The sequence below is a fragment of the Notechis scutatus genome, chromosome 6, assembly GCF_049901735.1.
Source record: "Notechis scutatus isolate UNSWTSFEM ecotype Mainland chromosome 6, rNotScu1.2, whole genome shotgun sequence".
NCBI classification, from domain to species: Eukaryota; Metazoa; Chordata; class Lepidosauria; order Squamata; family Elapidae; genus Notechis; species Notechis scutatus.
The window spans coordinates 5,519,493-5,533,264 of NC_142014.1; the positions used below are offsets into that span (position 1 = coordinate 5,519,493).

At 37.8% G+C, this 13,772-nt stretch overlaps 1 protein-coding gene across 7 annotated transcripts in view; it reads right to left on the reverse strand.

Annotated features, from left to right (window-relative positions):
- The window catches only part of PNPLA8 (patatin like domain 8, phospholipase A2), a 46,568-nt gene that overhangs the window by 7,484 nt on the left and 25,312 nt on the right, over window positions 1-13,772 (reverse strand). For all 7 annotated transcript variants that reach the window (XM_087969245.1, XM_087969242.1, XM_087969246.1 and 4 more), the window contains one exon: window positions 13,355-13,549. In XM_087969245.1, the coding sequence (XP_087825371.1) occupies window positions 13,355-13,549 (195 nt within the window). The remainder of the gene's footprint in view (window positions 1-13,354; window positions 13,550-13,772) is intronic.

The window sequence follows — 13,772 nt, forward strand, 5'->3', positions numbered from 1 at the left end:
TGGAAAGGATACAAGAGGAGATCTAGATGGACTCTAAATAATATGATTCTGAAAGAAAAAGACTTTAAACAGAAAATAGAGAAAGAACTTGTTTTCTTCTTCAAAGAAAATAGAAAAGAGGATACATCTTTACAGAATCTCTGGGACACGATGAAGGCCTACACAAGAGGCTTCATAATAGATTATACTAGGAGAAGAAACAGAAAACAGAAAAAGACATTTAAGACATTAGAGGATGACTATAAAAGACTGGAAAAAGACTTACAGAAGTCCCCACAAAAAAAGACATTAAAAATAAAATCGATATAATTAAACATAAAATGGGACTAATGGAAAAAGAGGAATTAGCACAAAAAACATTGGAAGTGTTGAACAGGAATATTAGAGAAGAAAAAGAAATGAAAGGAATGAAAATTAAAAAGGAGGAGTATAAATTGCAAGCTTTTACAGATGACCTGGTATTTATATTAGAAGATCCAATGGAAACAGCACCCAAATTAATAGAAAAAATAGAAGAATATGGAAACGTAGCAGGTCTGAGAATAAATAAAGACAAAACAAAGATATTAACAAGACGAAAGAAAGAGTTGGAAGAAACTTTAAAAATATAGGTCACAAACAAGGTTAAATACTTAGGGATTTATATTATACCAAGATGTAGTACCCTGAAGGAAGATAACTATGTTAAACTCAAACAGCAGATTGCGACAGACTTGATGAAATGGGAAAAATTGCAACTATCATTGATTGGGAGAATATCCACAATTAAGATGAAAATGAAAATATTGCCTAGAGTTTTACATTTATTCCAGACAATTAATTCCAATCCGATTAGGGAAAGAGTTTTATGAAGATTTAAATAGAATCATGTTGAAATGTATTTGGGAGGGTAAAAAAGCAAGAATAAAATTAAAGCTGTTAAGAGGAGGGTTTGCCTTGCCCAATTGGGAGCTGTATTACCAGGCGACAAGTTTGATGTGGGTAAAGGAATGGATAACATTAAGGAACAGTAGATTATTGACTTTAGAAGGCCATGACTTGCTGCTGGGATGGCATGCCTTTCTCTGGTATAAGGGAACTAAAACACAGGGGTATTTTAGAAGACATTACATTAGAGAGGCATTGTTTTTGAACTGGAAGAAGATAAAAAAACAATATTACTTAAAAATTCCATTATGGATATCTACTATTGAAGCTTTTTCTTATCCAATAATATACAAAAAGGAACAAACAGTTAGATATGGTAAGATATTGAATGAAAAGGGTGAACTTAAATCTATGCAAGCATTGGAAGAACAAGGTGTAAAAATGAATTGGTTTTCTTATTTGCCAATACAATCTAGGTTTGATAAAGACTCCAGGGTAGAAGGTATTTATAAGTTGACTGACTTAGATAAAATTTTGATGGGTACTGATGAAAAGATAATTAAAAAACTTTATGGACATCTATTAGAATTTAAATTGGAGGAGAAACAAGTTAAAGAAACAATGATTGCTTGGGGGAAAATTTTGGGATATGGGATTGATTTGGAAAAATGGCAAAAATTGTGGTCTTAAAATTATAAAATGACAATGTCAACTGCATATAAAGAAAATTTGTATAAGATGTTTTACAGGTGGCACCTACCCCTGACGAGACTTGTGAGAATGTTTAAGAATAAATTGGATAAATACCTGGTTCATATTACCATATGTGGTGGACATGCTCGGATGCAAAGAAATATTGGACTAAAATCCACACATGGTTGGAAAAAATGATAAAACAACATATAGACTTTAAACCAGAGATCTTTTTATTGGGAGTCATACTGGACATATACAATAAAGAACTGAAATATTTGATTATAAATGCTTTAACCGCGGCTAGAATTGTATTTGCGAAGAACTGGAAAAATAACAAAATACCTATGGAGGAAGTTATCAAAAAAATTATGGACTGTGCTGAAATGAGTAAACTGACATTTGAAATTAGAGAACAAGAAAACAAGTAATTTTATATGATATGGGATTTGTTTTGTCAATGGTTGGATAAAAAGGCATGGTAATATAACAGACTAGATAATTTTGTGATAGAAATCTAATAGATTGATATAAAACATAATATAGATATATATAACCACTGGTTGAAAGTATAACATAAATTTTAAGATAAAACTTGGAACATCTCATATAAAACGATGGAATAGTTTAATCATGGATGATTAATAACTGATAAATATATACACATATGTTAGTTTGACAATGCGAAGACTGATATAAATTGTGAGTAAATGACTACAAAAGTATAGCACAAAAGATACGTAACCAACTGACACACAGTAAGTATATAAAATGGAAGAGGATTTTATGTTTTTATGTTTTTGTATGTGTATGTTTGTGTTTAAAAATAAAAAACTTTATTTTAAAAAAAGATCAGCATCTTGTCTGTACTTGACTTCAAAATATTACAAGATAAGAATGTTTCTAAATTATTATTTTTCAAAACACAAGTTTTGACATATTAAGATGCTAATAGGTACTAGAGATCTATTGACAAATGAAGGTAAACCAGGTACAACACAGAGTAAACTTAAAGCAGCTTTAGCCTACTTCTTCCTTGATCACTTTAATATGAAAACCTGATTAAGCTTTCAGTAAACAATTTCTTTTAGTCCCATGTTGGAGCAGGGAGAATACCTAAGAAAGACTGCTTCTACTTTTAAATTTATTCCTTCCAAATAATACCCCAATCATATCTATATTTAATCTATTATTTCAATACACTGAAGTGAATTATTTATTAAAAACAATATTTCTTTTTACTACAGCTGCAGTAGATAAAGTAGAGATGTAAATACTAGCTTACTCAGAAAGTTCTTTGATTAAGCTTTCAATAAATTTACAAAAGCTTTTTGAATTTTTTTCTAGACCAGTTAGTATATTCTGCCTTCAGCTGTAACTGAAAACAGAAGCTTTTTGATCCACTTTCTTTTAATTTTGGCAAAAACAAGATTTATCCCTAAACACTGTGTTCCTTTATGAATATGTCCTTTAATTTTGTCTACAACCCTAATTTTTAAAGCTGAAGATAATATCAACAGTGTCTATAACTTTTGACAAGGTACAATTCATGAAATTGTAAGACAAAGGCAGAAAGCAGCATTTACTGTATGTGAAGGATCAACTTGTTCCTCTTCTAAAAGATATACTTCCAGAAATGAATGAAAAATCTGAATATTCTAGAGCAGACTGCTCCATTTTGCACAAACGTAGGTAAAACTAATACTGCAAAGTATCTATTATGCATTTGTTAAAATGTTGTTACTCTACCTGGTCATTTTGTAAAACACTTGTAAGTCCATTCTCCCCCTTCCTTTAATATGGTAAAGGGAAACCTGTGACCTTCCAGATGCTGAACTTTGGAAGCTATAATCACAAAAAGAGAGCCACGTTTCTTTGTTCTATTCTAATTGCTTTTTGCATCATGCTTAGTCACTAAGTTATTTTATAATGTGCCTATCCGGTGTCTGTGTGTGTTGTTTGTGTAGTGTGTGTATCTGAACAGTGCTAAGAATTTAACATATAATTCAAATTCATAGGCTCTGCTCTTTTATCTACTCAATTGTTACCCTGTTCAGTTTAACTATGTTTTTAAAGTGTCACTTTATCAAAGCTGACATTTAACTAGGCAGCGTAAGGCAGTGATCCCCAACCTTTTTGACGCCGCGGCCCGGTACCGGCATCAGCTGGGCGCCGCGGCCCGGTATCGGCATCAGCTAAGCGCCGCCATCTTTTTGATGAAAAAGTGCTTCCGGTGAGCTTTCTACCCGGAAAAGCTCACCGGAAGCACTTTTTCATCAAAAGATGGCGGTGCCCAGCAAGCCAGCGCCCGGTAGGAGTTGTTCCGCGGACCGGTACCGGTCCACGGACCGGTGGTTGGGGACCCCTGGCGTAAGGTATCTTAGGTTGCTATCTTCAAATTATTTTACTTTCACATAGTAGGTTCAGTGAATATTTTCTATAAAAAAGCCTCCCTTTTTATGACCCACAATCCCTATTTCGGGTCATGACAACTTGATGCAGCTAAGCATTTACTAAGCAGTGACTTTCCTGATACTGATCTAAATAAAGTCTTGTGCCTTAATAAACAAAACTAAAATTCACAAAGTTCAACTTTGAGCATGTAATATTGTTATCTTGTTTATCGCAGCTGCAGGATCTGTTTGCTTTCCTGGATATAGGGCATAACCTTGAGCAACTGTTTAATGCTAATAAGTGAGCATTTCTTCAAAACAGGCTCCTCAAAGATTAAAACCAGGGGTGGGATTCAAATTTCTTAACAACCGGTTCTGTGGGCATGGCCTAATTTGTGGGTGTGGCTTGGTGGTCATGTGACTGGGGTGGGAGTGGCTTGCTGACTGGGAGTGGCTAGGTGGTCATGTGACTGGGGTGGGCGAGGGCAGGTGGCCATGTGACTGGCAAACCAAATGCAAGTGGTCCTCGCTTAATGACCAGGTCCTCGCTTAATGGCCAGTTGTTTAGCAAGTGTTTTTTGCCAGTTTCCAAGGCCTGGGGAGCCCTGGAGAGGGCAGGGCGAGGCCCGGGAAGCTATGAAGAGCTATGTGGAGGACTGCAGAGGGCTGGGTGTGGCCAACTCAACATCACTCATGTCAAGGGGCGCTTCTCCTCGCTGACCTCTCATGACAGTGGGGATGCTGCAACGGTCATAAGTGTGAAAAATGATCATAGGTCACTTTTTTCAGTGCCATTGTAACTTTGAATGGTCACTAAATGAACTGTTGTAAGTCAAGGATTACCTGTACAAAAATACAAAAAACTTCTTTGCTTACAAAAAGCTGCCCTAAATACCAGTTATTAGATTAAACATACCTGCAAGCCAGAGTTACAAATTAGGCAGTGTGCCAGAGCATCTCGAGGAATTAAAACATTTAAAATGCAGTGATAACTACCAAGCAGCCAACTCTTGCTCATAAAGTGAAACCATTTAGCAGAGAGGTCCTTTAAGCTCTCCAGAAAGAGCACATCCAGGAAAAGTAATCCTTAGATCCATTTGAACACTTAAAAATATCAGCTGGTCTCACTCACCTCACAAGATATCCTAAGGAAATCACCCAGATTTAAGGAAAGGTCACATGCCTCCCAGAAAGACAGTAAAAAAAACAGTGCCAAGCTTGCATCCTGCCTCTTAGAAGTATACACCAAAAAGACAGTGCCAGATAGTATTAAAACAGTGAAGGAAGACCCCCTCCTCAAACAGAAAAAGAAGCCATGAGACAAGAAAAAATTCAAACACAATACAAATCATTAAATCACAACAGTAGCTGTTGCTTGTTGAAGCTGAATAGGGAAAATTATCCCATCAATAAACACAGGATTAAACTTCACCAAGCGCAGAATTAACCTTCACCAAAAACCAGTTTTAGAACAAAACTCAGAAAGAGTATGTAAACTCACATTTGAATGTTAATCTTTCTAGCTAGCCAAGAAGCCTTGCTGAATGTCACTCATCTTGATTCCCTGTCACTAAAAGCTTTGCTTCATTATTCAATTATTTCTTCAAAGTGCTGATTGTCCAGGGAAGTATTTCCTCCCAACTGCATGTAAAAATCTTAAAACAACCCTTCTCCTTTAAGAAAGCCTCAGAAGCTCTGGAAACAGGAAGTCAAGGCTGTCTGCCAAGAATGCAATAAAGGGTGGAAAAAAACAAACGGAGATTGCTTCTAACTAGCGGTTCTCCGAACTACTTAGAAAGTTAACAAGGGGTTCTATAGAACTGGATTGAACCGGTAGAATTCCACCCCTGATTAAAACTCAATTTAAAATTTCACAGAATAGATCACGCAATCACCAAATGGTATACTGAAGTAGCCAAAGATACCGAAAATGGATTATGCAGAGTGACCCTTCAAAGTGTGTGATGAATATACACTGACATGCACTGTATGCATAAGCTTTGGATTTCACTGAATCCTGTGGTCCATGGCCAAAGGCGACAAGTACTTCACTTCCTTTTTTTCTTGTGTTTTTTTCCTTACTCTTTATTTTATCTTTGTCCTTATTTCAGTCTGAAGTTTTACTCTTCATTATTCTCCCAAATATCCCTGCCTCCCTTTATAGTCTTGCATTCTCTCCTAGATCCCACGTTCTGCTATTGCTATCAGCCCACTGAACACATAAAATATTCGATCTTTCCATATATTATTTCCAGAGGCAAATTAAACATAAATGCTACAGCTATTTCCAGCATCACTTTTTTTTCCTAAAGAAGAATGTGATAGATATGAAATTTTTAACACAGAGTTTCTATCTCAAGGTCCTTTGTGATATTAAAAATATCTGGCTATTTTAATTTCAGGCGGAAGAATTTATCAAGGCCATTTATTTTTAAGTCTGAGGGAAACAAATCATGAAGCATAACAGTGATACTTTTAACTCTGCTCCTATTATACCTGAGAACCTCCAGACCAACCTAATCCTTTATTTTTTACTTTACCTATTTCCTTGATGGCGAACCTATGGCACTTGTGCTGGAAGTGGCACACAGAGCCATCTCTCCAGGCAGGCCAGTCGTCACCCATTGCTGTTCTGGGTTCCGGTGCACGCATGCACACCAGCCAACTGGTCTTCACACACGGAAGAGCAGCTCCTTGTGTGCATGTACGTGCCAGCCAGCTGGTCTTTACGCATGCATGCACATTAGAAACTGGAAGACCAGGTGAGCTTGTTTGTGGCGCTCCTGCGTGGCGCACCAGAGAACTGCTCTTACCGTTTCCGGCACATGTGTGCACTTCCATTTCGGCACTCAGTGCCAAAAAGGTTCACTACCACTTATTTAATATAATTTACTCAAAAGCAACTCCCCCAAAAAGGAGAAGGGGAGTTAGAGAAACAAACAAGCAAAAAATAGATACACAAACATTAAGTTAAACTGAAACCACAACTGTGAAAATAATTCAATGCATTTCTGGTCACTAATGCAATTATAACATGCTGTAGAACTTCTCAAAGTTTTCAAAAAAATAGGAAAGTAGTTGGAAAAATGGGTTAATATGCACAATTTCCACATTTCTTTTAGATATTTAAATTGGAAATAGTAACAAGCACATTATGATAATGAATCAGATTTTTATTCTTTTGCATCTTTGTATTTTAATGGCAGAATAAATAGCACTTTAGAATAAAAATACCCAGTCATCGTGCAGATCATTGCACAGAACGGGTGATTCTGTACCTCAAAGTGGGAAAATCTGAACCTGTTTGGGTGTATCTAAATATGTCAAACTTATAAAATATAGCAGCTTTAGTGTGCAGCCACAGCTATATAATCAACCAACATCCATCCTTCCATCCGTATATAAATAAGTGGGAATGTTGGTTCAGTTAAGTGTGTGTGTGTGTGTGTGTGTGTGTGAGAGAGAGAGAGAGAGAGAGAGAGAGGGGGTTAGATAAGATCTCTCTCTCCTCCCTCCCTCCCTCCCTCCTCTCTCTCTCTCTCTCTCTCTCTCCCACCAACATCAGCAAGCCACCATCAGTCAAAATTCATATTTGTGGTCCCCAGGATTTAAAATTATGCCTTTGGTGGTCCCTGAGGTCCAAAAGTTTGGCGACCCCTGCTTTAAAATGACTGCACAAGTGACTTTTGTCCACAAGTTAATATGGCCACTATTATCAAGAAATAGATATTCTCCTTAAAGTTAGTTAATTAAAATCTTCAAGCAGCAAAGCTGAAATATAAAATATTTTACCAGGATTCATCTAAAATATCAGTGGTTACACTTTTTGTGGCATTTCTCCTATTTTCTTTCCGAGCACAGATTTTTTTTTAAACAGTGAAGTTATGTGAACTAAATACCATGGCACTGAAAGATGTGATTTAGCAAAATGAATTCTGATACTTGGAGCTTGCTGGCTCCATAGCAACCATTTCACCTCAATTCCTGTGCAGACATGCTTTGCATTTCTAGTTCATTTTCACAGACTTGCTCTGTTGTTTATCTTTATTGTCTTTGTGCAAACTCCAAACTAACACAAGAATATTACAAAGGAGAAAGATTTGTAATGGATATTTTCTCTTAGAGAATTTGTCTATTCTTAAATTCAAAAAATAATGTTCTTGTATTACAGATCAAGTGGTTCTAAATATAGCTAGTTTCCGAGAAATTGGATTTTTGCCTGATAAATATAAGGTAAAGGAACAATAAAGGTAAGATGCAATTGTGAAAGCTTGAATGCATAATGTTTTCATATGTTATTATTAGCAACGTTCATAAAATTCAAAGGAAAATGCATTTGCATGTAAGAAATATTTTAATATAATTTGCACATTTCTATAAATATGGATTGAATCCTAAACCAAAAAGTAAGTACTGTTAAATGTTATGTGGTTTACAATTCCTTCATTCATATATTAATAGTATTTATAGGCCACCTATCCATATACACTCTGGGGACTGAAGAGCAATTTCAACACATAATAAAATAACAGCAAAAACAAGAGCAGCAACATGGTGCAGAATTCCTTTGCAATATTGAATCAGCAAAACATTTCTAGTCTATGCTGATTTCAGTGTTGAAATTCATCAGTAAGAAAGGAAGTAAAGGACAGGAAAGAACAGGGACGGGCGGGTGGGCGGGCCCACATGCTCATTGCAGCGAACCGGTTTGGAGACAGCTGATTACCCAAACCGGTCCAAACCGGTAGAATCCCACCCCTGATTAATGCACGCCTCGTAGCGTGTGGTATTTTAATCTATACTGTCTGGAATGTTGAGATAATTCAGGGGTTGCAATAATTGTTCTGTCAGAGTTTAAGAAGAAACATTCTTTGCATATAACCATTTTTTCCCCTCAATCCAATAACTTCCAAGAATGCTGGTCAATCAACAAAAGTAAAATGCATATAAAAGTATTTGTGTTTGTAGAAATATTTTTTTAATTGGAAGGCTGCATCTCCCTTGCCAGGAATTCATCATATAGTACATACATCATGACTCTATATTAAGGGTGTCAAACTCAAGGCCCGGGGACTGGCCCACAATGCCTCTGCCAGCAAAGACAGAGCTCTGGGAGGCCATTGTGGCCAAAAACAGGGCCCAGGGGGGTACGCGCGACCAACCCAAGCTTTATTTTCACTGTCAAAGCACTCGGACCACCACAGATGCTCCTGAGATGAGTGATGTCAAGCTGTCCATGCTCACCCTGGACACACTCACCCCGGCCTCCAAGGTCAAACACAACCCTAATTCGGCCCTCAATGAAATCAAGTTTGACACCCCTGCTTTATATGTTTGGATAGGTATCTTAGAATGCATAATCAGACACCTGGATTGCATACACTGATCTGAATACCAGACTTCTAATTTACTTCATTTTTGGCATGTTATAATGAAATGAGGGCATTTTATTTCATCTGAATATTGCTTCACATTCTGCAATTGCAGTTGGTGGCATAAATAAATCTGTTTAAAAGCTTTTCTTTCACTTCTAGCTGCGTGTCAGAGAAAAGGGACAGATTGAGAAGTTGTTTTTCACTTTCTTTCCTCTCAGGCATTATTTGAATCAAATTAAAAGCACGTGAAACAGACATAGAACTCCAAGCAGTGTCACACTTAAAAAAATTACTGTACTTAAAAACAGGTTCATTAGGCATGGGTCAGGACCAAAGACAAATTTTTCATGTTACATATAAAAAGGCTCTTGTATTTTTAAAGTTACATATAAAAGGGCTCTTGTATTCAGTGAAACAATTATGAGTATCAGTGTACAACTCTTCCAGCAGGCTCCTTGCCATTAAAGTTTGTCAATCAATATTAACAATAGCTTGAAACATGCAGAATATTGTCACAGATCACAGTACAACTAATACCTTCATCGTCAGGTTAAAGCCATTCAAACTCATGAGGATGCTTTAATTACAGATACTTTATGTTTTGTGAACTTTTGGCAAGGAGTCATAGATAATCAGCCCATATGTATGTATATGTAAACTGAGAGTGGAATAGAGTAGAGTAGAGTAGAGTAGAGTAAATAGAATAGAATAGAATAGAATAGAATAGAATAGAATAGAATAGAATAGAATAGAATAGAATAGAATAGAATAGAATAGAATAACAGAGTTGGAAGGGACCTTGCAGGTCTTCTAGCCCCTGCTTAGGCAGGAAACCCTAAACCATTTCAGACAAATCTCTTCTTAAAAACTTCCCTTGTTGGAGCATTTATAACTTCTGGAGGTAAGTTGTTCCACTGATTAATTGTTCTGTCAGGAAATTTCTCCTTAGTTCTAGGTGCTTCTCTCCTTGATTAGTTTCCACCTATTGCTTCTTATCCTGTCCTCAGGTGCTTTGGAGAATAGCATACAGGTGAAACTCAAAAAATTAGAATATCGTGCAAAAGTTCATTTATTTCAGTCATGCAACTTAAAAGGTGAACCTAATATATGAAATAGACTCATTACATGCAAAGCAAGATAGTTCAAGCCGTGATTTGTCATAATTGAGATGATTATGTCTTACCGTTCATGAAAACCCCAAATCCACAATCTCAGAAAATTAGAATATTATATGCAATCAATAAAACAAGGATTGTACATAGAACAATATCGGACCTCTGAAAAGTAGAAGCATGCATATGTATTCAGTACTTGGTTTGGGTCCCTTTTGCAGCAATTACTGCCTCAATGTGGCGTGGCATGGAAGCGATCAGCCTGTGGCATTGCTGAGGTGTTATGGAAGACCAGGATGCTTCAATAGCGGCCTTCAGCTCTTCTGCATTGTTTGGTCTCATGTCTCTCATCTTTCTCTTGGCAATGCCCCATAGATTCTCTATGGGGTTCAGGTCAGGCGAGTTTGCTGGCCAATCAAGCACAGTAATCCCACGGTCATTGAACCAGGTTTTGGTGCTTTTGGCAGTGTGGGCAGGTGCCATGTGCTGCTGGAAAATGAAGTCAGCATCCCCATAAAACTTGTCTGCGGAAGGAAGCATAAAGTGCTCCAAAATTTCCTGGTAGACGGCTGTGTTGACCCTGGACTTAATGAAGCACAGTGGACCAACACCAGCAGATGACATGGCTCCCCAAATCAACACAGACTGTGGAAACTTCACACTGGACTTCAAGCATCTTGCAGTGTGTGTCTCTCCATTCTTCCTCCAGACTCTGGGTCCTTGGTTTCCAAATGAGATGCAAAAGTTGCTCTCATCAGAAAAGAGGACTTTGGACCACTGAGCAACAGACCAGTTCTGTTTTTCTTTAGCCCAGGTAAGACACTTCTGATGTTGTTGTTCAGGAGCAGCTTGACAAGAGGAATACGACATTTGAAGCTCATGTCCAGGATCCATCTGTGTGTGGTGGCTCTTGATGCACTGACTCCAGCCTCAGTCCACTCCTTGGGAAAGTCGCCAACACTTTTGAATGGCCTTTTCCTGACAATCCTCTGCACGCTGCAGTCATCCCTGTTGCTTGTGCACCTTTTTCTTCCACGCTTTTCCCTTCCACATAACTTTCTATTAATGTGCTTTGATACAGCACTTTGAGAACATCCAAATTCTTTTGCAATTACCTTTTGAGGCTTTCCCTCCTTATGAAGGGTGTCAATGATAGTTTTCTTCACAACTGTCAGGTCAGCAGTCTTTCCCATGATTATGCTTCCTACTGAACCAGACTGAGAGACCATTTAAAGGCTCAGGAACCCTGTGCAGGTGTTATGGCTTAATTAGCTGATTAGAGTGGGACACTTTGAGCCTAGAATACTGAACCTTTTCACAATATTCTAATTTTCTGAGATTGTGGATTTGGGGTTTTCATGAGCTACAGCTACAGCCATAATCATCTCAATCATGACAAATCATGGCTTGAACTATCTTGCTAGGTCAGATCCGTGTATCTGTCATTTCTTCAGTGGAAGAAGAAAAGGGGAGGGAGGCTGATAAAGAAATCCTTTCTATATGTAACCTGGATATATTTAATCTTATATCAAATTTGTATAACCCACACATGATACAATGGAGGGAGAAAAGCCAGATGGCCAGAACTATCACCTCTGAGAGGCACAGCCAGGAGATGAGAAGATCATAAAAATTCCCCAGTGAGATGTGTCCTGGGAATCTCTGGAAAAGTTCGTTCTAAAAAGGGGGTGTGGGGGGGAATTAGGTATGCCCTGGGAAACTGTGCAAAAGATCGTTCCTTACAAAAGGGGTGGGGAGGAATTAACATACTGGCTTTTGTTTCACTAAATACACATCGAGATAAGGGGAGGGATTCTAAACTCCCTTATCTATCCCTGTATGCCTGAGAGACCTCAGACGCTGCTTTGAACCCCTACAGGAATGGTCTCATCTCAATAAAGGATTCCTTTTTGATACGTTTTGATACGTTTTCAGAAGTTCATTCTAGTTGAGTGAATGGGAAAAGTTCTGTAGCCTGACATAAAGCAGTGTCTGCAATAGAGGTCAGCCCGGAGAGGAAATTTTTTTTTTTAAAAAAACCTTCTCTCTACCGAGGGGACCCTGCAAGAAAGGAAAATGTCTGAGCACAGCAAGGACCAAAGGGAAGCCGAATGCTGGGGAGAAACATCGACAGTTACTCAGCCAGATACTGACTTGGTGCACCCCATCGAAGACAGCAAGGCTGCCTACGAAACCTTCACCAAGCCACGGTGGTCTATAGGTGTAGGAAAAAGAGACAGCTGGGACAGAAGAACCAGAGGAGTAACCCTCACCCGGGGCAATCGTAAACCTGGGTGGAAATTGGAGCTGGAGGCCCTATCGAATCAGGAAGAATGGGACGAGGAGCCACCGGCCGACGACTGAATGAGACGGTACATAAATCGCCTCGTGAGGGAAGCCCTGGAGAACCTCAATGTGAGGGATGCACCAAGACGACAATGCAGGAGAGCGAGCGAACCAGAAAATGAGAGAACCCGAACCGCTTGAGAGACCTCAGACGCTGCTTTGAACTCCTACATGAATTGTCTCATCTCAATAAAGGATTCCTTTTTGATACGTTTTGATACATTTTCAGAAGTTCATTCTAGTTGAGTGAATGGGAAAAGTTCTGTAGCCTGACACTTGCTTTGCATGTAATGAGTCTATCTCATATATTAGGTTCACCTTTTAAGTTGCATTACTGAAATAAATGAACTTTTGCATGATATTCTAATTTTCCGAGTTTCACCTATATAACAGAATATAACAGTCACATGAGGTAATATTATTACCAGATACTGTTTAAACTTATTGTTTAACTGAACATTATTAAATGTATGGTTTAAGTACGTTAGTTATGCATCCACAAATTATTAGTTTTATTCATCCTTCTACAAAGAATTCTGAGCATTTAAAATAAAGTAATGAAACTAACCTGATGAAGGTCATTACCCAGTGCATATTCTTGAAAATAACCTGGTGCTGCAGATGATGCTCTGATAGCTTGCCACAATTTATAATGGCAACCCCCAAGATAGTGAGACTTTACTCCAGGGAAATGATTGTAATTTCTAAATACAAAGGCTTTCAGTGGTGTTCCTCTGCTTACAATAGTGCTTATGGCAGCCACCTAATAAAAACAAAATACTAAATTTTATCAAATTATAACCGCTTACCGAATTATCACGATCCCTGTCTTACAACAATCAGCTATTAACACATTAGGTTAGATCAATCTAGGATTACATCATTCATATTCATACTTTAATGTATATTTATAAATACACAGAAACACATATATACAGCAACACACATATACAGAATAAGTGGGATGTAAATTAAAATATTTCCAT